Source organism: Oncorhynchus kisutch, linkage group LG16, assembly GCF_002021735.2.
Source record: "Oncorhynchus kisutch isolate 150728-3 linkage group LG16, Okis_V2, whole genome shotgun sequence".
NCBI lineage: Eukaryota > Metazoa > Chordata > Actinopteri > Salmoniformes > Salmonidae > Oncorhynchus > Oncorhynchus kisutch.
The window spans coordinates 19873610-19897441 of NC_034189.2; the positions used below are offsets into that span (position 1 = coordinate 19873610).

The 23832-nt window shown below is 45.8% G+C and overlaps 1 protein-coding gene across 4 annotated transcripts in view; it reads right to left on the bottom strand.

Moving 5' to 3' along the window:
• Positions 1–2509: 2509 nt before the first annotated feature.
• nlgn2a (neuroligin 2a) overlaps positions 2510–23832 on the bottom strand; it is a 316013-nt gene continuing 294690 nt past the window's right edge. For 2 of the 4 annotated variants that reach the window (XM_031791956.1, XM_031791958.1), the window contains 5 exons: positions 22148–22333; positions 16873–17138; positions 16383–16536; positions 14390–14756; positions 2510–8610 (listed from right to left, as the gene is read on the bottom strand). In XM_031791956.1, coding sequence (XP_031647816.1) covers positions 7782–8610; positions 14390–14756; positions 16383–16536; positions 16873–17138; positions 22148–22333 — 1802 coding nt within the window. In that variant the 3' untranslated portion in view covers positions 2510–7781. Of the gene's footprint in view, positions 8611–14389; positions 14757–16382; positions 16537–16872; positions 17139–22132; positions 22334–23832 lie in introns of all 4 variants that reach the window. The other 2 variants (XM_031791955.1, XM_031791957.1) reach the window with 1 other exon arrangement.

A 23832-nucleotide genomic window follows, 5' to 3' on the forward strand; every position in this document is an offset into this window, starting at 1 on the left:
TACAGTTTAAGGTACTTCACTGTATCCATTCCAGTAAGGCCAGATTGTCCAAATTCTACCCAAATATTGATGGTACATGTGACTGGTGTAAAATCTCCTTGGCGGACTTGACTCACATGTTCTGGTCCCCGCTTGGCAGACTATTGGTCCACTATTATTGATTTAAAACCCTTTCTGAACCATATAACATAGAGTTGCAGCCTCGCGCAGAAATGGCTATTTTTGGAGAACCAGACAGCAATAGACCAACAGACAGCTAGATGTCATTGCCTTTGCCTCCATGTTGGCCCGCAGAAGGATTTTATTGGATTGGAAATCTATCAATCCTCCCTTAGGCTCAAAGATTTGATGTTGTTCCTAAAATTGGAATAAAATTAAGTATACCATTCAAGGGTAAACTCATTTTATTCCACCTGGGACCTGATGATATCCTATTTTGAGCAGCTCCAAACACTTCCTACAGACTTGTGCTCTTGGCCTCACCCACCCCTTGAGGTTACTACTATATACAGTAGGCCTAGAAGGGAGGTAAACAAAATAAAACAATGCCTTGCTGGTGGGTGGTAACTAAATAAAACAATGCCTTGCTGGTGGGTGGTAACTAAATAAAACAATGCCAAGCTGGTGGGTGGTAACTAAATAAAACAATGCCAAGCTGGTGGGTGGTAACTAAATAAAACAATGCCTTGCTGGTGGGTGGTAACTAAATAAAACAATGCCAAGCTGGTGGGTGGTAACTAAATAAAACAATGCCAAGCTGGTGGGTGGTAACTAAATAAAACAATGCCAAGCTGGTGGGTGGTAACTAACTAAAACAATGCCTTGCTGGTGGGTGGTAACTAAATAAAACAATGCCTTGCTGGTGGGTGGTAACTAAATAAAACAATGCCTTGCTGGTGGGTGGTAACTAAATAAAACAATGCCAAGCTGGTGGGTGGTAACTAAATAAAACAATGCCATGCTGGTGGGTGGTAACTAAATAAAACAATGCCATGCTGGTGGGTGGTAACTAAATAAAACAATGCCAAGCTGGTGGGTGGTAACTAAATAAAACAATGCCAAGCTGGTGGGTGGTAACTAAATAAAACAATGCCATGCTGGTGGGTGGTAACTAAATAAAACAATGCCATGCTGGTGGGTGGTAACTAAATAAAACAATGCCTTGCTGGTGGGTGGTAACTAAATAAAACAATGCCTTGCTGGTGGGTGGTAACTAAATAAAACAATGCCTTGCTGGTGGGTGGTAACTAAATAAAACAATGTCAAGCTGGTGGGTGGTAACTAAATAAAACAATGCCTTGCTGGTGGGTGGTAACTAAATAAAACAATGTCAAGCTGGTGGGTGGTAACTAAATAAAACAATGTCAAGCTGGTGGGTGGTAACTAAATAAAACAATGCCAAGCTGGTGGGTGGTAACTAAATAAAACAATGCCAAGCTGGTGGGTGGTAACTAAATAAAACAATGTCAAGCTGGTGGGTGGTAACTAAATAAAACAATGCCTTGCTGGTGGGTGGTAACTAAATAAAACAATGTCAAGCTGGTGGGTGGTAACTAAATAAAACAATGTCAAGCTGGTGGGTGGTAACTAAATAAAACAATGCCAAGCTGGTGGGTGGTAACTAAATAAAACAATGCCAAGCTGGTGGGTGGTAACTAAATAAAACAATGCCAAGCTGGTGGGTGGTAACTAAATAAAACAATGCCATGCTGGTGGGTGGTAACTAAATAAAACAATGCCAAGCTGGTGGGTGGTAACTAAATAAAACAATGCCTTGCTGGTGGGTGGTAACTAAATAAAACAATGCCATGCTAGTGGGTGGGTGGTAACTAAATAAAACAATGCCATGCTGGTGGGTGGTAACTAAATAAAACAATACCATGCTAGTGGGTGGGTGGTAACTAAATAAAACAATACCATGCTGGTGGGTGGTAACTAAATAAAACAATACCATGCTAGTGGGTGGTAACTAAATAAAACAATGCCATGCTAGTGGGTGGGTGGTAACTAAATAAAACAATGCCATGCTGGTGGGTGGGTGGTAACTAAATAAAACAATACCATGCTAGTGGGTGGGTGGTAACTAAATAAAACAATGCCATGCAAGTGGGTGGGTGGTAACTAAATAAAACAATGCCATGCTAGTGGGTGGGTGGTAACTAAATAAAACAATACCATGCTAGTGGGTGGTAACTAAATAAATCAATGCCATGCTGGTGGGTGATAAAACCCAGCCCTGAAAAGAAACGTTGTCTGAAAAGTATTAGCATGTCATTGCAAAGGGAAACACTTTGACACCTCGGATTTCCCACCTCAAACCCATATCATACTTTGACTAAAACAATGTTTTATTGGCTTAAATCATTGTGCAACATCATGGGTAAACTCTGGGGATTGTCTTTCAGCTGGAAAAAGTGCATTTTTGCTTTTGTGGGGCTTTAATGGAAGAAGCAGTCTTCTGAATGAAGTTGAGGGGGTGCATTAGGTAAATGAAGAGACGTACTCGACAGCCTGGCTATGGACGTCTTTATGCGCCTCGCATCAGAATCACAGCATACAGTGTGTCATAACTAAACAGAAATATCATCACCTTGTTTATATACTTTGATTTTACCTGTTTAATAATGCTCTTTTTTGAAATGAATTTTTAACATGTTTTCTTCATCTCAAGTCTTGGGTTTCTTAATTCAATAAAGAAATGTAAAAGAAGACAACAGGTGCAAATGTTGCTATGCAGGCCGAACTGACACCCAACTCCGAATGTTTCCCAGGGTTATTGGTCATGTGCTTCAGTGTACCTGGACTCAGGTACATCGACCAGAACATATACAAACCTTTCTTTGTTTTGAAGGTCAACCATGACACGTAGTCACAAGCAAGGCAGGAAGTTCACCTACATGAAACATTGTTACGTACTGACCCTTTAATTTCAGGTGTTTTTCCAACAGAGCGCCGCTCCGGCAAATCTATAAAACTATGATAACTGCTTTATAATCATTTAACAACTGATTTATCATTGAAAATCAACACACCGTCAACAAAATTGGTTTAGGACCAAAAATAATGACTCTCATCGTGGTCTGAGTGCGAGGAATAATACATTAAAATCCAATATGGATTTTTTTTTGGGGGGGTCGGTTCAATTTTTTGAAAGTCATCTTAAACTAACACTAGATATCTGCTCCCTCTGTGTCAGTCCAAACCAAGGCTACAACAAAATGGAGTACACACCTAACGCATACACAATACATTAGCTATCCTAACACATGCTCTCACTTATACACTCACTTCCAGGTCCATACCTATGCATGTCTTGTAATGTAGTTCAACCGTCTGGCCACTAGGCGTGCAGTGGCTAAAGCAACTCATTCCCACCACACCTCTCCACCTGGAAGGCAAGCGTAGCTGTACCAATAGCTTATGATGAGGTCATGTAGCACAACCTACATGACCAGGACACCTACACACATTGTACGTAACGCAGTGTATACAGGGGGACATGTGACCCACCCGCAGTATGTGGTTTCCCATGAGGATAAGAGGTAGCTTGCTCCCAGATCCCAGTTTGTTCTGTCTAGTCAACTCCTAGTCGTGACAATGACTGTATTAGTTGGTAAGAGGGCAAAACCAGATCTGGGACTAGGCTAGATCAGAGGCATCTTAGGTTACATAAAGCCCTCGTTTCTCTATCCCCCTGTGATTTTGGGTCTACGCTACAATACGGAAGTCAACAGGGAGTGAATATCCGGACTCCAGAAGTCACAAGGTTGTTTTTAAAGGTGCACTCTGTAACTTTAATTTCCGGTAAAAGTGTCCCTGCATTGTAGTTGCCATAGGGGGAAGTGGGAACGACAGATTCTGTCTTTAAGGTATCCTGCATCATCATACAAATATGCTGGTGTGGTAGACAGCTAACAAAGGCCTGCAGTTATCATTGTCCCATTTGAATGTGGGAGAGAGACCATATAAACAACAGCACAGGGTAAGAATGCGCCAGTATCCCTGCTACAGTGTTTGCTTAGTGCTTTCACAGGTTTTAGCAGTCAAGATGCTACATAGACAACTCTATGACTTTGTTCTGAATGTCCATTGTCTACCCACTTCTGCACAACTTGGTTACATCCTGCACTGACAACACGGGGCTAATGGAACTAGAATCTGAATATATTCAAATGGTGTACAGTGAAGGTACAATACTAGCTGGTGGCCCCTTATCAACTTGCACCTGTTGTCTCTGGTGTTTTCACAAAGTCATTTCATTCACTCGAAAAAACAAACAAGAAACGTTATATTTACAAATATTTCTGCCTGTTTGTTTGTTCTTACACTTAAAAATGTACAGTTTTGCTCCTCTTTTTTGAGGTGTCTCTATGTCACGCAACAATGTATTCCTCCACATTCCGAATGTTCAGAGAATGACATGTACGTTGTTATGGTGATTGTGTGTCACCATGGCGCCCTCTTGTGTGTAAACCTATAAAATAGTTGAGGAAAAGAACAGAAAAAAATAAATAGCTTCTGTCGCTCTTCTACTGGTTGAAGTTCTGTTTTGTTGTATATGTACTAGTAGTAGTTTCCTCTGCGACACATGAATAAGTATAAAATAGTTCACTAGGATATAATGGCACAGCGACTCTTCATAGGACAGACTCCGATTGCTCCCATCGATGAAATAAGTCTGTCCACTGTCCCAGTTGACCAGTTACATCTCACAACCTTTCCCCTTTGTTTAAGGTTGTGATGATGACTTGGATGCTTTGAGTCTCTCTCCCAGGTTTCTTCTTCTAGTCCAAGAACACAGCTTGTGTTAAGTCTTCTCTAGGTCCCACTGACCATAACCCCAGTCCAGTCTATGTTACAGTATATTGTGCAGCTGATCATTCCCCCACCACACACTGTCTCTCTCAGTAGGCTAACACAGTCTGACTCTACCACTGTGTTCTCTCACATTCTCCCCTCAACTTCCATAATCCTCAAGTATTAATGAAACAGAAACGAAAAAAAAGTCTGAAGCTAAACACAAGCATAGACACAACATGGTCGCTAACGGTTTCCCATAGAGGATACAGTGCACTGTGGGTTCAGACTCACAGCTCTACAGTTCTGTTCAGTGGGATTAATCATATTAACCCTTCGGCCCCCTCTACTGGCCATATTAGAGCATTACAGTCGGGGACGTTCTCTATAGACTTTCCCTCGACTTTTACGTGTTTTTCCCTGTTAAAAAAAATAAAGAAAAACTAAAACCAGCAACAACTGATCACTTTGTTGCCTCTTGGTCTAAGGTCCTCTCCCAGCTTTGTTATCAAAGACCATGGCCTGGCTGACAGACCCCCAGTCTTGCTCAGTGTGCTTAGAGTGACATATACAGCAGTAGAGCTAAGGGGTTGTGGGAGCAACAGAGTCAGCAGGGTGAGGGGTCAGGGATTAAGGGTCAGGAGATGCAAGGTTGAATGACTGTACACAGCAAAGTTATGAGTTTAAAAGTATGTGAGTTCTACTCAACTCTTCACATTCATGTAGCTATTACGCCTAGTTAGTGGTGGAGGAAAGGAGAAAGGGATAGGGAAAATAGAATGTGTGTGTGTAAGCAGTTGTAGAAATGTTATTTTGGAGTACGGTTCGCATTATGGGGATGAGCCTCTGAGTTGAGACGTCTGTCTCTCTCATTCTCTCTCTCCTCTCTCCCTCTCTGTCTCCCTCCATCATTCTCCATGCACTCTAATTACCCATGCCCCGGTGAAGCTGTGCTGACATGTATGTACACACACACACACGCACCCACGCACGCACGCACACCCATACACACACACACCCACACAAACACACACCCACACCCACGCACGCACACAGAATATGCATGTGCTGGAAATAGAGGTGAAGATAGGACAGAATGTGTGAAAGAAGGAGGGAGAGTGAGAACTGCCCGTCCTTTTCTTTCCTTCCTACTAACAGAATTAGGAAAGTAACATTCTATGAGCCTCCAAGACTTGAGTACTGTATGTACCTTCAATATCTCTACCTTCAGCACCCTATCCCCTACATAGTACACTTCTTTTGACCAGAGCATAATGGACACCAATACCTCTAGGGCACCCTATCCCCTACATAGTACACTTCTTTTGACCAGATTATAATGGCCACCAATACTTCTAGAAATGTGTCCAAAACAACACACTAATGCCTATAAGGCACTACTTTTTGCCTGACTGGCCAGAAGTAGTGCACTAGGGAATAGGATGCCATTTCAGTGGCAGATTATGGCTTCCATGCCTGCCATAATGACTCACAGAGATACAGGGGCCCAGGGCTCAGTGGATGGCCTGGTTATTACGAGACAAAGACAGAGCTGCTAGAGTGGCACCAATATCTCACATTACATAAGAGGGGCCCTCAGGGGCCCTGGCCTGATGATAGCAGAGCAGGGAGAGGGGGGTCTCTGTGTGACTGATATGTGGTCGCATTGGTTTGCACCTGCTTTGTATGAAATGTGTTGTAAGGATAAAAGTTGTTTTGATTTACTGGGGTAGTTGATTTGGTTGGGGTAGCATGTGGTCTATAGTGCAATAGTAGACAGTAAGCAATGAACATGGGGGATGGTGATGATACGCAATGTGTTGTATATTCAAGGTGTATGATCATTATTTTATTCATGTTTGTTCCAGTCAGGTTTTTCTTGTTGTAAAGGATAATTGTGCAAATCAAAGGAGCATCCGTGCAGTTTTTTTTTAATTGCCTCCATTTTTTGTTTTTTGAAGAATAAAATAGGAAGAAAAAGCATTTGAAATAGAGATAGAAATGGTTTAAAACCGGAGAAGTGTGGAAACATTGACTATCCAGTGTCCTTCCCCCATCATCATTTAAAAAAATAATTCATGCATAGATCCCCCCCCCACTGAGAAAGCCATTTATATATCTTCTTCTTTGTACACATTTACATATAACTATATATCTATATACTTAAAATTCTTTCCACAAAAAAAAAAGAACTGAAAGCAACAATGAAACAATCAAAGAAAAAAGCACACAAGATAGGCCAAATTGGCACTTTTCATGAACACAGTCAGTAGGCTATCTTGATACAGCTCCACACTCTTGATTCTCTCTCAGTTCCCTCCTATGGGAAAACAACACAGTACTTGGCACCAAGAATGCTGGTAGAAAGACGATATCAGAATATCAATATTTTCATGATAGATGCTAACTGTATGTACTGTACGCCTTGTATGAAAAAGACTCCCAACAATTCCTAAGGGTGGGCTGAGGGGTTCATTTGAGGGGGGTTTAGAACTACAGAGGGAAAGAGATGGATGTAGAAAAGAGAAAACACTATATCAAGTAAGCAGATGACATGAGTAGAGAGATAGAGGTTTTCCAATATATCAGAGGTCACTTTACCCAACACCCCAAAAAACTATCTCCAACCCTATTACAGCACAGAAACAGATAAAAAGGAGGATGAAAAAACAACAAAATGAAAAGCACAGTAAGAGGATTGTCCTCTGGCAAGGTCTGGGGGCTGTCAGAGTCAGAGAATACGAGACCCCATCAAAATAGTTTCTAAATGTCTCAATGTCCCCCCTTAACATCTGCTGCCCCTGCAGTTCAGCTGCACTTCCACTTAACCTCAACAGGTGGCACTGTAGGAAGTATACAGCATCAGGGCAGCAGGCTGACGGTCGGAGAAACAGAAGAGTAAGAGAGAGAGAGATATCCATATAGAGGGAGCCAGAGAGCGTAGTAGTTGGTCCACCGGTCCCCCAGGGGGAGCTCTAGCTTTACTATACGCGTGTGGTGGAGTGGGGGTGGGGCAGGGTGTTGTTGTGGCCGGTGCTGGGGAAGGTATTGAAGGGGTGGAGGGGCTGCATGCCGGTGATGGTGCTGGGGATCATAGTGATGGTGTTGGGGGTCATGAGGGGCACATCGTCCGGGGCCCTCCGCAGGGCCAGAGTGTAGTCGGGCGGGCAGGCGGGCCGCAGGATGTCGTGGGGCCGGAGGGGCTCCATGTCGTGGTGCGGGTCATGCTCCGAGTGCTTCATCTGCAGGGACATGATCTCTTCCTCCTGGCTGTGCGCCAGGTCGTTGGCGGGCCCGCCGTGGCGCTGCGGGGAGAGCCGGTGGCGCCTCATCTCCTGCCGCTTGTCCCGCTTGTAGTAGAGCGCGGCGAATGCCAGGATGTTGAGGAAGAGTAGCGACGCCCCCACCGCCACTGTCACCGACAGCTCTGTGGAATAATCCCGTGTGTCACCGGGGAAGAGGTCCAGTCTGGGCCGCTCTGATCCGTAGGGCTCCACGGGGTCAGGGAATGTGGGGTAGGGGTGGCCTGTGGTGCGGGGTTTGGGCTTCCAGGGGACCCCGGGGGGGCGGGTGCTGCCTGGAGGTAGCCTGGTGGTGGGGGGGAATTCGTCATGGAGGGAATGTAGGTGAGGGACCAGCTCCAGCCAGAAGGCCACCTTGTTTGCTCGGTAGTTGTCCCTGACGCGGGGCTTCAGACCGATGTGGAGGTACTGCTTGTCCTTGGAGTTGAACTTGGTCCAGATGACCTCCTCGAAGCGGTTGGGCTTGGTGTGGATGAACTTGGTGTCCTGAGGCACCGGCAGGTTGGGGTCCCTGGAGGAGAAATTAATACCAATCTCATTTAAAGGATTTCAATCAAAGGTATTCCAAAGTTATTACACACAGACACTATATAGTATATTTCACTGTTAAACAACCTCTTGAATTTGACATTAAAACATGAAAAAAACCTCAAAATCGCAATACATTTCATAGCTTCTTACTACATACAGTTGAAGTTGGAAGTTTACATACACCTTAGCCAAATATATTTAAACTCAGTTCTTCACAATTCCTGACATTTAATCCTAGTAAAAATTACCTGTTTTAGGTCAGTTAAGATCACCATGTCACGCCCTGACCATAGAGAGCCTTGTTATTCTCTATTTTGGTTAGGCGGGGGTGTGACTAGGGGGAGTGTTCCTATCTAGGTTTATTATTTCTATGTTGGCCTGGTATGGTTCCCAATCAGAGGCAGCTGTTTATCGTTGTATCTGATTGGGGATCATATTTAGGCAGCCATTTCCCCACTGGTTTTTGTGGGATCTTGTTTGTGTGTAGTTGCCTGTGAGCACTCCATGACTTCACGTTTCCTTTGCTGTTTTTGTAAGTTTCCTTTATTAAACATGTGGAACCCAAAATCACGCTGCACGTTGGGCTGAGTATATTTCCAGTTTGTACGACGATCGTGACAGAAGATCCCACCACAACAGGACCAAGCAGCGTGCCCGGGAAGAGAAGGTATCTTGGGCTTGGGAGGTGATAAAGGAGGAGAAGACATCCTGGACTTGGGAGGAAATTATGGCTGAAATTATGGCTTTCCACGAAAGCCTTCCATGGAAGCAGATGCAGGGAGAGAAGGGAGGACAGAGACGACGCCGGGGTTCGCGGCCACAGAGTAAGCCCAAAAGTTAGCCCTAATTCTTTGGGGGCGGGGGCATCGACTGACTGGTCCATTGGGACAAAGCTCTTAAAAGAAAGGGAGTAAAAGGAGAATGGACTCTACCTACATGTGTATTTATCCTACTGTTTTTACCAAACAAATGCCACCACGGCGTGGTCGGCGGACCTGAGGAATGAGCCAGAGACCGTCAGGGAGTCGAAGGAGGAACTCGACAAAAGATTCCGGAGAGAGGTAGTGGCGATGAGAGTGCTGCAGAGCGGGCGTGCTGAGGAGCGTGACACCAGTCCGGTGTCATCTGCACCAGTTTCACACATCTGGCCTACAGTGCGCCTCCCCAGTCCGGTACGTCCTGTGTCTCCTCCACGCACTCGCCCTAAAGTGTGTTTCACCGTTCCGGTACGATTTCTGCCGGCTCTACGCACCAGGTCTCCAGTGCGCCTCTACAGCCCAGTACGTCCTGTGCCAGCTCCCCGCACTCACCGTGCAAAGTGTGTCATTGTTCCTGTACAATTTGTGTTGGTTCTATGCACCAGGTCTCCAGTGCGCCTCCACAGCCCAGTACGTCCTGTGCCTCCTCCTCGCACTCTCCCTGATGTGCGTGTCCCTAGTCCGGTACGTCCTGTGCCTGCTCCACGCACTCTCCCTCAAGTACGCCTTCCCAGTCAGGTACATCCTGTGCCTGCTCCTCGCACTCTCCCTGAAGTGCGTGTCCCCAGTCCCGGTACGTCCTGTGCCTGCTCATCGCATTCGCCCTGAAGTGTGCCGGCCCCCAGTGTCTTGTTATTCTCTATTTTGGTTAGGTCGGGTGTGACTAGGGGGGGTGTTCCTATCTAGGTAAATTATTTATATGTTGGCCTGATATGATTCCCAATAAGAGGCAGCTGTTTATCGTTGTCTCTGCTTGGGGATCATATTTAGGCAGCCATTTCCCCACTGGTTTTTGTGGGATCTTGTTTGTGTGTAGTTGCCTGTGACTTCACGTTTCCTTTGCTGCTTATTGCTTTGTGAGTTTCCTTTATTAAACATGTGGTACCCAAAACGTTAGTCTGAGTATATGTCCAGTTCGTACGACGATCGTGACACACCACTTTATTTTAAGAATGTGAAATGTCAGAATAATACAAGAGAATGATTTAATTCAGCTTTTATTTTCTTTCATCACATTCCCAGTGGGTCAGAAATTTACATACACTCAATTAGTATTTGGTAGCATTGCCTTTAAATTGTTTAACTTGGGTCAAACATTTCAGGGAGCCTTTCACAATAAGTTGGGTGAATTTTGGCCCATTCCTCCCGACAGAGCTGATGTAACTGAGTCAGGTTTGTAGGCCTCCATGCTCGCACATGTTTTTTCAGTTCTGCACATGCATTTTCCATAGGATTGAGGTCTGGGCTTTGTGATGGCCACTCCAATACCTTGACATTGTTGTCCTTAAGCCATTTTGCCACAACTTTGGAAGTATACTTGGGGTCATTGTCCATTTGGAAGACCCATTTGTGACCAAGCTTTAACTTCCTGACTGATGTCTTGAGATGTTGCTTCAATATATCCACAGAATTTTCCATCCTAATGATGCCATCTACTTTGTGAAGTGCACCAGTCCCTCCTACAGCAAAGCACCCCCACAACATGATGCTGCCACCCCCATGCTTCACGGTTGGGATGGTGTTCTTCGGCTTGGAAGCCTCCCCCTTTTTCCTCCAAACATAACAACGGTCATTATGGCCAAACAGTTCTATTTTAGTTTCAGAACATAGGGCATTTCTCCAAAAAGTGCGATCTTTGTCCTCATGTGCAGTTGCAAACCGTAGTCTGGCTTTTTTTATGGCGGTTTTGGAGCAGTGGCTTCTTCCTTGCTGAGCGGCCTTTCAGGTTATGTCGATACAGGATTTGTTTGACTGTGGATATAGATACTTTTGTACCTGTTTTCTACAGCATCTTCACAAGGTCCTTTGCTGTTCTGGGATTGATTTGCACTTTTCGCACCAAAGTCCGTTCATCTCTAGGAGACAGAACACATCGCCTTCCTGAGCGGTATGACTGCTGCGTGGTCCCATGGTGTTTATACTTGCGTACTATTATTTGTACAGCTGAACGTGGTACCTTCAGGCATTTGGAAATGGCTCCCAAGGATGAACCAGACTTGTGGAGGTCGACAATTTTGTTTCTGAGGTCTTGGCTGATTTCTTTTGATTTTCCCATGATGTCAAGCAAAGAGGCACTGAGTTTGAAGGTAGGCCTTGAAATACATCCACATGTACACCTCCAATTAACTCAAATGATGTCATTCAGCCTATCAGAAGCTTCAAAAGCCATGACAACCTTTTCTGGAATTTTCCAAGCTGTTTAAAGGCACAGTCAACTTAGTGTATGTAAACTTCTGACCCACTGGAATTGTGATACAGTGAATTATAAGTGAAATAATCTGTCAGTAAACAATTGTTTGTGTCATGCACAAAGTAGATGTCCTAACCGACTTGTCAAAACTATAGTTAAGAAATTTGTGGAGTGGTTGAAAAACGAGTTTTAATGACTCCAACCTAAGTGTATGTAAACTTCTGACTTCAACTGTGTAGTCGGGGGTGAAAGTAGATTACATTTGATTCCTGATGTGGCACCTCCTATGTGTGCACATGCTTGCATGACAACAATTGCATGACCATTTATTTAGTTGTTTATGGGCCTAATCATAGAATTACCTAGAGAATCCCTATTCATTCAATAGGATCTCTGTGGGCGTAGTCCTAAAGTTTTGTCATTTCACTTTTAAAATGTATGACCTTTTTTTTGTGGCATAAACACAACCAGTCATGATGTTTTAATCTGATTGTCCAACGATCAGTTCACAAGGCTTCTGTAAACCTGGCTACCTGCTCGTATTCATTCACTCTAAAATAATTCCTGCATCCATACAGTGCACTGTGCACATAATATGAGGAATAGAAAGAAACACCTGTAACAAAACGTTGGTGACGTTCAGTGATTGTCATCCCTTAGGCCTACACTTGTAACCTGAATTGATGTAGCCACTGTCCGCGAGTGTCTCGGTCTTGGCCAAGTCTGCCTTTGCAAAATGTCACTGTTTTTTCAAACCACACCGCATTTTGGAGGTATTTCACACGTTTTCAAGTCCATTCACACAGTTTTCATGTGACTAACATGCGGTAATGATAAATAATAGTTTAATAGCCTACAGTTTACATGGCATTTTTGCTTTCATTATTGTGATAGTCTCATGTTTAACCTGTATGGGTACCCCCACTATTTATTTTGCTGGTGCTTCGTACCAGACAATACCAGCTTCCTTTCACCCCTGCATATAGTATGATACACTTGTTCTGTCTGGAAATCATAGACTTAGGGCTCGATTCAATCCGTATCGCTGAAGTTCAGCGGTATAGTGCAATTTACATTTAAAGGCTAAATTCCTGCCTAGCGGAGACTGTATTCACCCCTTAAGGTTGATGTCCATGTCCCCATAAATTGGATGCGTCTCAATCCACCACATACGCCTATTTTGCACTTTCGCATCTGCGGTGAAAGGTGATAGAGCTAGAGTGGTGTATGTCAGACCATGAGACATCTGAGGTGAAAGGTGACAGAGCTAGAGTGGTGTATGTCAGACCATGAGACATCTGAGGTGAAAGGTGACAGAGCTAGAGTGGTGTATGTCAGACCATGAGACATCTGAGGTGAAAGGTGACAGAGCTAGAGTGGTGTATGTCAGACCATGAGACATCTGAGGTGAAAGGTGACAGAGCTAGAGTGGTGTGTGTCAGACCATGAGACATCTGAGGTGAAAGGTGACAGAGCTAGAGTGGTGTATGTCAGACCATGAGACATCTGCGGTGAAAGGTGACAGAGCTAGAGTGGTGTATGTCAGACCATGAGACATCTGCGGTGAAAGATGACAGAGCTAGAGTGGTGTATGTCAGACCATGAGACATCTGGAAATCGGTCTTCTCACAAAATCATTTGTAGTATAGCGTTTACTCTCTGACGGACGCCCACAGGCCTCACAAGACTCGTCTGAAGGTCCCCTGGCACCAGTTGAATAAAATGTATGGAAGTACATATGGAGACTGTTTAGTGCCAAAAATAGGGGGTTAAACACATGTAAAAACAAATAACAAATGTTTCCTGATCTTTCTAATATCTGTTATTCAATGTGTTTGTTTGGGCTAAGAGCAGTAAGGACTATCTGTTATTCAATGTGTTTGTATGGGCTAAGAGCAGTAAGGACTATCTGTTATTCAATGTGTTTGTATGGGCTAAGAGCAGTAAGGACTATCTGTTATTCAATGTGTTTGTATGGGCTAAGAGCAGTAAGGACTATCTGTTATTCAATGTGTTTGTTTGGGCTAAGAGCAGTAAGGACTATCTGTTATTCAATGTGTTTGTATGGGCTAAGAGCAGTAAGGACTATCTGTTATTCAATGTGTTTGTATGGGCTAAGAGCAGTAAGGACTATCTGTTATTCAGTGTGTTTGTTTGGGCTAAGAGCAGTAAAGACTATCTGTTATTCAATGTGTTTGTATGGGCTAAGAGCAGTAAGGACTATCTGTTATTCAATGTGTTTGTTTGGGGTAAGAGCAGTAAGGCCCAAAATTATTTTTCATCAAATTTTTGGGATACTTCAAAAATCGAAATCCTTGGTATGACCTTCTTAAAACAATTCCATATAGCTTAGTGGAACCCCCCCCCCCCCCTGGCTTAGACAGGGCTTAGACAGGGCTTAGATTCTTATAGGTTAGCTGGAGTTTGGCTCAATCGGAAATAACCTTTACATTTCAAGCGCATTATAGTGCTGAATTTTGGCGATACGGTTTGAATTGAGCCCTAAATTAAATAGTCCTCAAGAGCAGAGAGAGCAAACCAAACAAAGCCCCATTCTTTCCACCTTCTACCCTCTACCGTTCACTACCTACCCCGTCTTAGCAAAGTTTGTCCAGTACGTCATGACTACAGCACTGAGCATGACATCATTCTTAGAGAAGTTGCAGGGGAACAGGTCGGTGGCTCCGATCATGGGAACCCCGAACACGTAAGGGATCTCATCCCCGTGGGCTGCGTCCGCCCACTCCGGCCGCGTCTCCGTCTGACAGTGGTGGTAGAAGGTGTAGAAGTAAACAGGAGATTGGAACTCGGCGTGCAGTTTGGCCGTGGCCACCGCTGGCGCCACCCACTGGTGGTCCGTGAACAGGGCGAGGAGGGTTTTTCTCCTCATGTCTCCGTTGTCACGGTCGGCCCAGTCAGTGTACATGAACTTAATGGTCTCTCTCAGGATGTCCTTACCTAGAGGGGAGGAGAGGGAGGAGGGTGGTGGGAGGAGAGGGAGAGTGGGGAGAGGGGAGGGAGGACACAAGAGAGAGTGAAAATTCAAGAGAGGGAAGTTGAGAAAGAGAGATACAGACGGAGCCAGAAGATGAGCGAAAGGTGAGTATAGAAAGGGAGAGAAAGGGAAAGAGAGATAGAGAGTATAGAAAGGGAGATAAAGGGAAAGAGAGATAGAGAGTATAGAAAGGGAGATAAAGGGAAATAGAGAGAGAGAGAGTATAGAAAGGGAGAGAAAGGGAAAGAGAAATAGAGAGAGAGAGAGTATAGAAAGGGAGGGAAAGAGAAATGGAGATAGGGAGAGAAAGGGAGGGAAAGGGAAAGAGAAATAGAGATAGAGAGTATAGAAAGGGAGAGAAAGGGAAAGAGAAATAGAGAGAGAGAGTATAGAAAGGGAGGGAAAGAGAAATGGAGATTGAGAGCATAGAAAGGGAGAGAAAGGGAAAGAGAAATAGAGAGAGAGAGTATAGAAAGGGAGAGAAAGGGAAAGAGAGATAGAGAGAGAGCGAGTATAGAAAGGGAGAGAAAGGGAAAGAGAGATAGAGAGTATAGAAAGGGAGAGAAAGGGAAATAGAGATAGAGAGTATAGAAAGGGAGAGAAAGGGAAATAGAGATAGAGAGTATAGAAAGGGAGAGAAAGGGAAATAGAGATAGAGAGTATAGAAAGGGAGAGAAAGGGAAATAGAGATAGAGAGTATAGCAAGGGAGAGAAAGGGAAATAGAGATAGAGAGTATAGAAATAGAGATAGAGAGTATAGAAAGGGAAAGAGAAATATAGATAGAGAGTATAGAAAGGGAGAGAAATGGAAAGAGAAATAGAGATATAGAGTATAGAAAGGGAGAGAAAGGGAAAGAGAAATATAGATAGAGTATAGAAAGGGAGAGAAAGGGAAAGAGAGATAGAGAGTATAGAAATAGAGATAGAGAGTATAGAAAGGGAGGGAAAGGGAGGGGTCAGACAAAAAGGCACATGATAGCGAATTGAAGTTTAAAGAGACATTTTTACCAAATAGTAAACCACAGAAGTTGGCTTTGAGACATCATTCCTCTCAAGAGGTTATGTATTATATTGTTATAATATTATTATTCTTGTTATTATACTCTTACACCGTTATTATATTGTTACTTTACTCAATAAAAAGCTGCACATGAATTGGTATTGGTATTCTGGTATTTTATTAGGATCCCCATTAGCTGTTGCGATAGCGGCAGTTATCGTCCACGCCGTGTTGATTAAAAAAAACTCACTTGAAGAGTTCCATGAAATCATGGCTCTATATAATAATTTACGTTTTCTTTAACTTTTTTCTGGAATTGGGAAGTGTGAAAAGACCCCTGGTGGTATGTCTGGTGGGGTAAGTGTTAGAGCTTTTTCTAGGTCCTTCTTTGCAGCACTTGACCATATGACTGGACAATAATCAAGATAAGATACAACTAGAGCCTGCAGGACTTGCTTTGTGGAGTGTGGTGTCAAAAAAGCAGACCATCTCTTTATCACGGACAGACCTCTACCCATCTTTACAACCTTTGAATCAATATGTTTTGACAATGACAGTTTACAATTAGTAGGGATATAGAGACCATTACCCTCAGGATATCCATAGAGATTGTCCACAAAGTTAGAGATGGTGTAGTCGAACGCTGCAGCTGAGATCCCATCATTGTCTTCACTGTCATCTACAAACTTCAGCCCCTCTCCCTGGTTCACTCCTATCAGGATGTCATAGTTCAGGAACTCCCCCTTGTGGCAAAACGAGGGAAGGACATGTTAGGTATGTAGACACATTAGAAGTGCATGAGATTTTGCTGCCTCATAACATTTTAAGCACTTTGGGCTCCTTGAAAATTAACACCAAAAATCATAAAATATAAACCTGTCTTAAATTACACTTAACCATTATAGTAATGTCTTATCATAACCTTCATCTTTTTTACGTTACTCTTGGTAACCCTGTCACTGAGATTTCATCAGAACCAATAGAATATGTCTCTGAGAGCCATGACTAATATAGCCACACTAACCTCCACCCTATCCCCACCCCCAACAATACACCCGCCCCCTGCTCCTTACTCCCACCTGCTGCATGAGTATCTCAGGGTCGTCCGGCACCACGTCTCCGTCCACTACGGGTCCGAAGGCGATGTGGTAGCGGGCCGGCTGGATGTCCTGATCCACCAGCTCCCTGAAGTTCTTCTTCCTCAGGCAGTCCACCAACTCTGCCGTCTCTGAGTGGCTGCAGCCTACCTTCCGGGCCAGGATCTTGGTGTACTTGAGGGGCTGGTAGTTGACCGACCAGCTGGAGATGGCTGAGCCACTCTGGGCTATGGCCCTCTGGAACAACCCTGGAGGACAGAGAGTGGAAGGAGAAGTTAGACGAGTGAATCTGAAAGGAGGAGGTTTTATGAACGTCCAATGTAATATCAGGAGCAGGACAAAACAAGAAAAAAGGTGAGCAGATATTCCCTTTTTTTGTCTGAAAATTGAATACGGCCCAAAGTGTACTGTACATGTTCGATTACTACAGTGGCAGCCAAGGTTGTGTCTCTCTAGTCTAAAGTGGCTTTCTTCTCCTTGTCTACTTTCCTTCCAGAAAAGATAAGATCATTTTCTAAAGAATACTTAGTTAGGTGGTGAACGTTTGTTCCATTTTCACTCCACGGATTTCTCTATTTTCCCTCTCTTAGTCACTGTAAAAAAAATCAGATAGAAAGTAATGCGCTTTAAACTCCATAGTTGAGATGATACTGTATGAGATTCAGCCCGGACTGGGGAATCGATGGGGGACTGCACAGTCTGCCTCTTATTAAAGAAACAGGTTTCCTTCCTCTTTTCTTTTTCTCTCTCTGTCTGTCCTGCGGTGAAAACGAACTACTGTGGTGCCTCGTTACAGGGGGGAGCTCTCATTCTTTCCCCTGTCCCTCCTTCGTATTGCTCTATTCCTCCACACTCCTTCCCTCTCCTGCACATTCCTGGTGAATAATTAAGCAGTGACGCAGAGCAGAGCCTCTTTCCCAGGGAAGACTATTAGGGAGCGCGTGGCTCAGCCGACCTACTACTTCAGCATTACTCCTCATAGTGGGGGGGGGGGGGGGGGGGGGGGGGGGGGTGAGGAAGTAAGTGAGAGAAAGTATGAGGAAGGGGAGAGAGGTGACTCATCTATATTTCATCCTAAATCCTAATCAGTTTCTCTCCTTCCTCCTTCCCTCTCTCTCTCAGTGCATCTTCCCTTCCGCTACCTCCCCCCTCTTCTCCCCTCTCCTCCCTTTCCCACTCTCATCATACCGATCTGTATCCCCCTTCCCCCTCCTCTCTCCCTCGCCTCTCATCCACCTCTCCTCCATAAACACATGTATCATGCCACAGTTGATTTGTTGAGTGGTGGGATGACATGACTGGTGTTCCCCGTGGGGAGCGAGAGTGTTCCTTACCTGGCACCCCGGGAGCTTTGAGTGACAGGTGGAGGAGTTGTAGTCTGGAGGGCTGGTGTTAGATGACGATGAGGACGGTGATTAAGATGAAGATGGGTTTGACAGCAGAGAGAACTGGTTTTAATGTATGGGTGAGTGGCAGCAGAGGAGATGAGTCAATGATGAGACAAGACAAGAGAGGAGGAGAGGACATGTAGGTTAGGGTGGGAGAGGACATGTAGGTTAGGGTAGGAGAGGACATGTAGGTTAGGGTAGGAGAGGAGAGGACATGTAGGTTAGGGTAGGAGAGGACATGTAATTTAGGGTAGGAGAGGAGAGGACATGTAGGTTAGGGTAGGAGAGGAGAGGACATGTAGGTTAGGGTAGGAGAAGAGAGGACATGTAGGTTAGGGTAGGAGAGGAGAGGACATGTATGTTAGGGTAGGAGAGGAGAGGACATGTAGGTTAGGGTATGAGAGGACATGTAAGTTAGGGTAGGAGAGGAGAGGACATGTAGGTTAGGGTAGTAATGGAGAGGACATGTAGGTTAGGGTAGAAGTGGAGAGGACATGTAGGTTAGGGTAGGAGAGGAGAGGACATGTAGGTTAGGGTAGGAATGGAGAGGACATGTAAGTTAGGGTAGGAGAGGAGAGGACATGTAGGTTAGGGTAGGAATGGAGAGGACATGTAGGCTAGGGTAGGAGTGGAGAGGACATGTAGGCTAGGGTAGGAGTGGAGAGGACATGTAGGTTAGGGTAGGAGAGGACATGTATGTTAGGGTAGGAGAGGACATATAGGTTAGGGTAGGAGAGGAGAGGACATGTAGGTTAGGAGAGGAGAGGAAATGAAGGTTAGGGTACGAGAGGAGAGGGTATGTAGGTTAGGGTAGGAGAGGAGACGACATGTAGGTTAGTGTAGAAGAGGAGAGGACGTGGAAGTTAGGGTAGGAGAGGAAAGGACATGTAGGTTAGGGTAGGAGAGGAGAGGACATGTAAGTTAGGGTAGGATAGGAGAGGACATTTAAGTTAGGGTAGGAGTGGAGAGGACATGTAGGTTAGGGTAGGAGAGGAGAGGACATGTAGGTTAGGGTAGTAATGGAGAGGACATGTAGGTTAGGGTAGAAGTGGAGAGGACATGTAGGTTAGGGTAGGAGAGGAGAGGACATGTAGGTTAGGGTAGGAATGGAGAGGACATGTAGGCTAGGGTAGGAATGGAGAGGACATGTAGGCTAGGGTAGGAGTGGAGAGGACATGTAGGTTAGGGTAGGAGAGGACATGTAGGTTAGGGTAGGAGAGGAGGAGAGGACATGTAGGTTAGGGTAGGTAAGGAGAGGACATGTACGTTAGGGTAGGAGTGGAGGAGAGGACATGTAGGTTAGGGGAGGAGAGGACATGTAGGTTAGGGTAGGAGAGGAGGAGAGGACATGTAGGTTAGGGTAGAAGAGGAGGAGAGGACATGTAGGTTAGGGGAGGAGAGGAGGAGAGGACATGTAGGTTAGGGTAGGAGAGGAGGAGAGGACATGTAGGTTAAAGGAGGAGAGGATATGTAGGTTAGGGTAGGAGAGGAGGAGAGGACATGTAGGTTAGAGGAGGAGAGGACATGTAGGTTAGGGTAGGAGAGGAGGAGAGGACATGTAGGTTAGAGGAGGAGAGGACATGTAGGTTAGGGTAGGAAAGGAGGACATGCACATACTATATTGGTTGTTTACTCACAGTCTCATGTCTAGACACACACACACGCACACACACACACACACGCACACACAGAAAAATACATACAGAAAACATAAATCTCTTACTTTCTCTAGTCTCTCTCTCCTTCTCTCTCTACAGTGTCTCTCTCTTTCTCTCCCTCTCTACAGTCATTCTCTCTCTCTCTCTCTCTACGGTTCTATCTCTCTCTACGGTTTTCTCTCTCCCTCTACAGTCTCTCTCTCTCCCTCTACAGTCTCTCTCTCTCTCTCTCTCTCCCTCTACAGTCTCCCTCTCTCTCCCTCTACAGTCTCTCTCTCTCCCTCTACAGTCTCTCTCTCTCTCCCTCTACAATCTCTCTCTACAGTCTCTCTCTCTCTCTCTCTCTCTCTACATTCTCTCTCTCTCTCTCTCCCTCTACAGTCTCCCTCTCTCTCTCCCTCTACAGTCTCTCTCTCTACAGTCTCTCTCTCTCTCCCTCTATAGTCTCTCTCTCTCTACAGTCTCTCTACGGTCTCTCTCTCTCTACAGTCTCTCTCTCTACAGTCTCTCGCTCTCCCTCTCTACAGTCTCATTGTCTCTCTCGCTTTCTGCAGTCTCTCTCTCTCTCTACACAATCTCTCTCTCTAGTCTATCTCTCGCTCTACACAGTCTCCCTCTCTCTCCCTCTACAGTCTCTCTCTCTCCCTCTACAGTCTCTCTCTCTCCCTCTACAATCTCTCTCTACAGTCTCCCTCTCTCTCTCTCCCTCTACAGTCTCTCTCTCTACAGTCTCTCTCTCTCTCCCTCTACAGTCTCTCTCTCTACAGTCTCTCTACGGTCTCTCTCTCTCTACAGTCTCTCTCTCTCTACAGTCTCTCGCTCTCCCTCTCTACAGTCTCTCATTGTCTCTCTCGCTTTCTGCAGTCTCTCTCTCTCTCTCTCTCTACACAGTCTCTCTCTTTCTCTCCCTCTCTACAGTCATTCTCTCTCTCTCTCTCTCTACGGTTCTATCTCTCTCTACGGTTTTCTCTCTCCCTCTACAGTCTCTCTCTCTCCCTCTACAGTCTCTCTCTCTCTCTCTCTCCCTCTACAGTCTCCCTCTCTCTCCCTCTACAGTCTCTCTCTCTCCCTCTACAGTCTCTCTCTCTCTCCCTCTACAATCTCTCTCTACAGTCTCTCTCTCTCTCTCTCTCTCTACATTCTCTCTCTCTCTCTCTCCCTCTACAGTCTCCCTCTCTCTCTCCCTCTACAGTCTCTCTCTCTACAGTCTCTCTCTCTCTCCCTCTATAGTCTCTCTCTCTCTACAGTCTCTCTACGGTCTCTCTCTCTCTACAGTCTCTCTCTCTACAGTCTCTCGCTCTCCCTCTCTACAGTCTCATTGTCTCTCTCGCTTTCTGCAGTCTCTCTCTCTCTCTACACAATCTCTCTCTCTAGTCTATCTCTCGCTCTACACAGTCTCCCTCTCTCTCCCTCTACAGTCTCTCTCTCTCCCTCTACAGTCTCTCTCTCTCCCTCTACAATCTCTCTCTACAGTCTCCCTCTCTCTCTCTCCCTCTACAGTCTCTCTCTCTACAGTCTCTCTCTCTCTCCCTCTACAGTCTCTCTCTCTACAGTCTCTCTACGGTCTCTCTCTCTCTACAGTCTCTCTCTCTCTACAGTCTCTCGCTCTCCCTCTCTACAGTCTCTCATTGTCTCTCTCGCTTTCTGCAGTCTCTCTCTCTCTCTCTCTCTACACAGTCTCTCTCTCTAGTCTATCTCTCGCTCTACACAGTCTCACTCTCGTGCACTCTGTCTCTCTCTCTCTACAGTCTCTGTCTCTCTCTACCCAGTCTCACTCTTGTTCTCTCTCTCTCTACAGTCTCTCTCTCTCTACACAGTCTCACTCTCTCTCTCTCTACAGTCTCTCTCTCTCTCTCTCTCTCTCTCTCTCTCTCAGAGGGGTCAGAGTATACCTGGCAGTATAATATGCTCAACGCAGAGGAGTGCGGTTGTCAAGGTTTCCCTGCAGGTCATTGGACCACATTGCTCCCAATATAAATGTTGATCCTCTGTCTCAAATGACACTCTAATCCCTAGGTAGTGCACTACTTTTGGCTCTGGTATTCTATGGGGTATAAGATGATGTCACTCTGAACTCACTTTGAACCAATCCATCCTTGGGAGTAACCAGATAGTATATCCATGTACCCTTGTTCTAACGGGTAAGAGTAAGTCATCTAAGAAGTGAGAAGTAAATCAAATATGAATGTAACCCACCAGCGTGCCCCTTACCCTCGGAGTGGTGCGAGAGGATGAGGAGGTTGACGCAGGATGCCCCGGCGCCAGAGCCGAAGATGGTGATGCGCTCGGGGTCGCCCCCAAAATGGCCGATGTTCTCATTGAGCCAACGCAGAGCCTGGATCTGGTCCAACAGACCGTAGTTCCCCTTGGCTGACTGGTCCCCTGTACTCAGGAAACCTTTACAAAGGTGAGGAGAGTGGGACAGAGGGGGGGGGGGAAGAGGGAGAGAGGGGGGAGGAAGAGGGAGAGAGAGAGAGAGAGAGAGAGAGATGCATCGTTAATAGAGAGTTTATTTTGACAATAATGTTCTCCACATTCTACAGTTGCACGTCCTCTCCCACATTCTATAGTCGCCCGTCCACTCCCACATTCTATAGTCGCCCGTCCTCTTCCGCATTCTATAGTCGCCCGTCCTCTCCCACATTCTATAGTCGCCCGTCCACTCCCACATTCCCAGTTCGCCTGTCCTCTCCCACATTCTATAGTCGCCCGTCCACTCCCACATTCTATAGTCGCCCGTCCTCTTCCGCATTCTATAGTCGCCCGTCCTCTCCCACATTCTATAGTCGCCCGTCCACTCCCACATTCTATAGTCGCCCGTCCTCTTCCGCATTCTATAGTCGCCCGTCCTCTCCCGCATTCTATAGTCGCCCGTCCACTCCCACATTCTATAGTCGCCCGTCCTCTCCCACATTCTATAGTCACCCGTCCTCTCCCATATTCTACAGTCGCCCCTCCTCTCACAACATTCTATAGTCACCCGTCCTCTCCCATATTCTATAGTCGCCCGTCCTCTCCCACATTCTATAGTCGCACGTCCTCTCCCACATTCTACAGTCGCCAGTCCCCTCCCACATTCTACAGTCGCCAGTCCTCTCCCACATTCTACAGTCGCACGTCCTCTCCCACAGTCTACAGTCGCCAGTCCTCTCCCACATTCTACAGTCACACGTCCTCTCCCACATTCTACAGTCGCAAGTCCTCTCCCACATTCTACAGTCGCCTGTCCTCTCCCACATTCTACAGTCACCTGTCCTCTCCCACATTGTACAGTCGCACGTCCTCTCCCACATTCTACAGTCGCCTGTCCTCTCCCACATTCTAGAGTCGCACGTCCTCTCCCACATTCTACAGTCGCCAGTCCTCTCCCACATTCTACAGTCGCACGTCCTCTCCCACATTCTATAGTCGCCCGTCCTCTCCCACATTCTATAGTCACCCGTCCTCTCCCATATTCTACAGTCGCCTGTCCTCTCACAACATTCTATAGTCACCCGTCCTCTCCCATATTCTATAGTCGCCCGTCCTCTCCCACATTCTATAGTCGCACGTCCTCTCCCATATTCTACAGTCGCCCCTCCTCTCACAACATTCTATAGTCACCCGTCCTCTCCCATATTCTATAGTCGCCCGTCCTCTCCCACATTCTATAGTCGCACGTCCTCTCCCACATTCTACAGTCGCCAGTCCCCTCCCACATTCTACAGTCGCCAGTCCTCTCCCACATTCTACAGTCGCACGTCCTCTCCCACAGTCTACAGTCGCCAGTCCTCTCCCACATTCTACAGTCGCCAGTCCTCTCCCACATTCTACAGTCGCCTGTCCTCTCCCACATTCTACAGTCGCACGTCCTCTCCCACATTCTACAGTCACACGTCCTCTCCCACATTCTACAG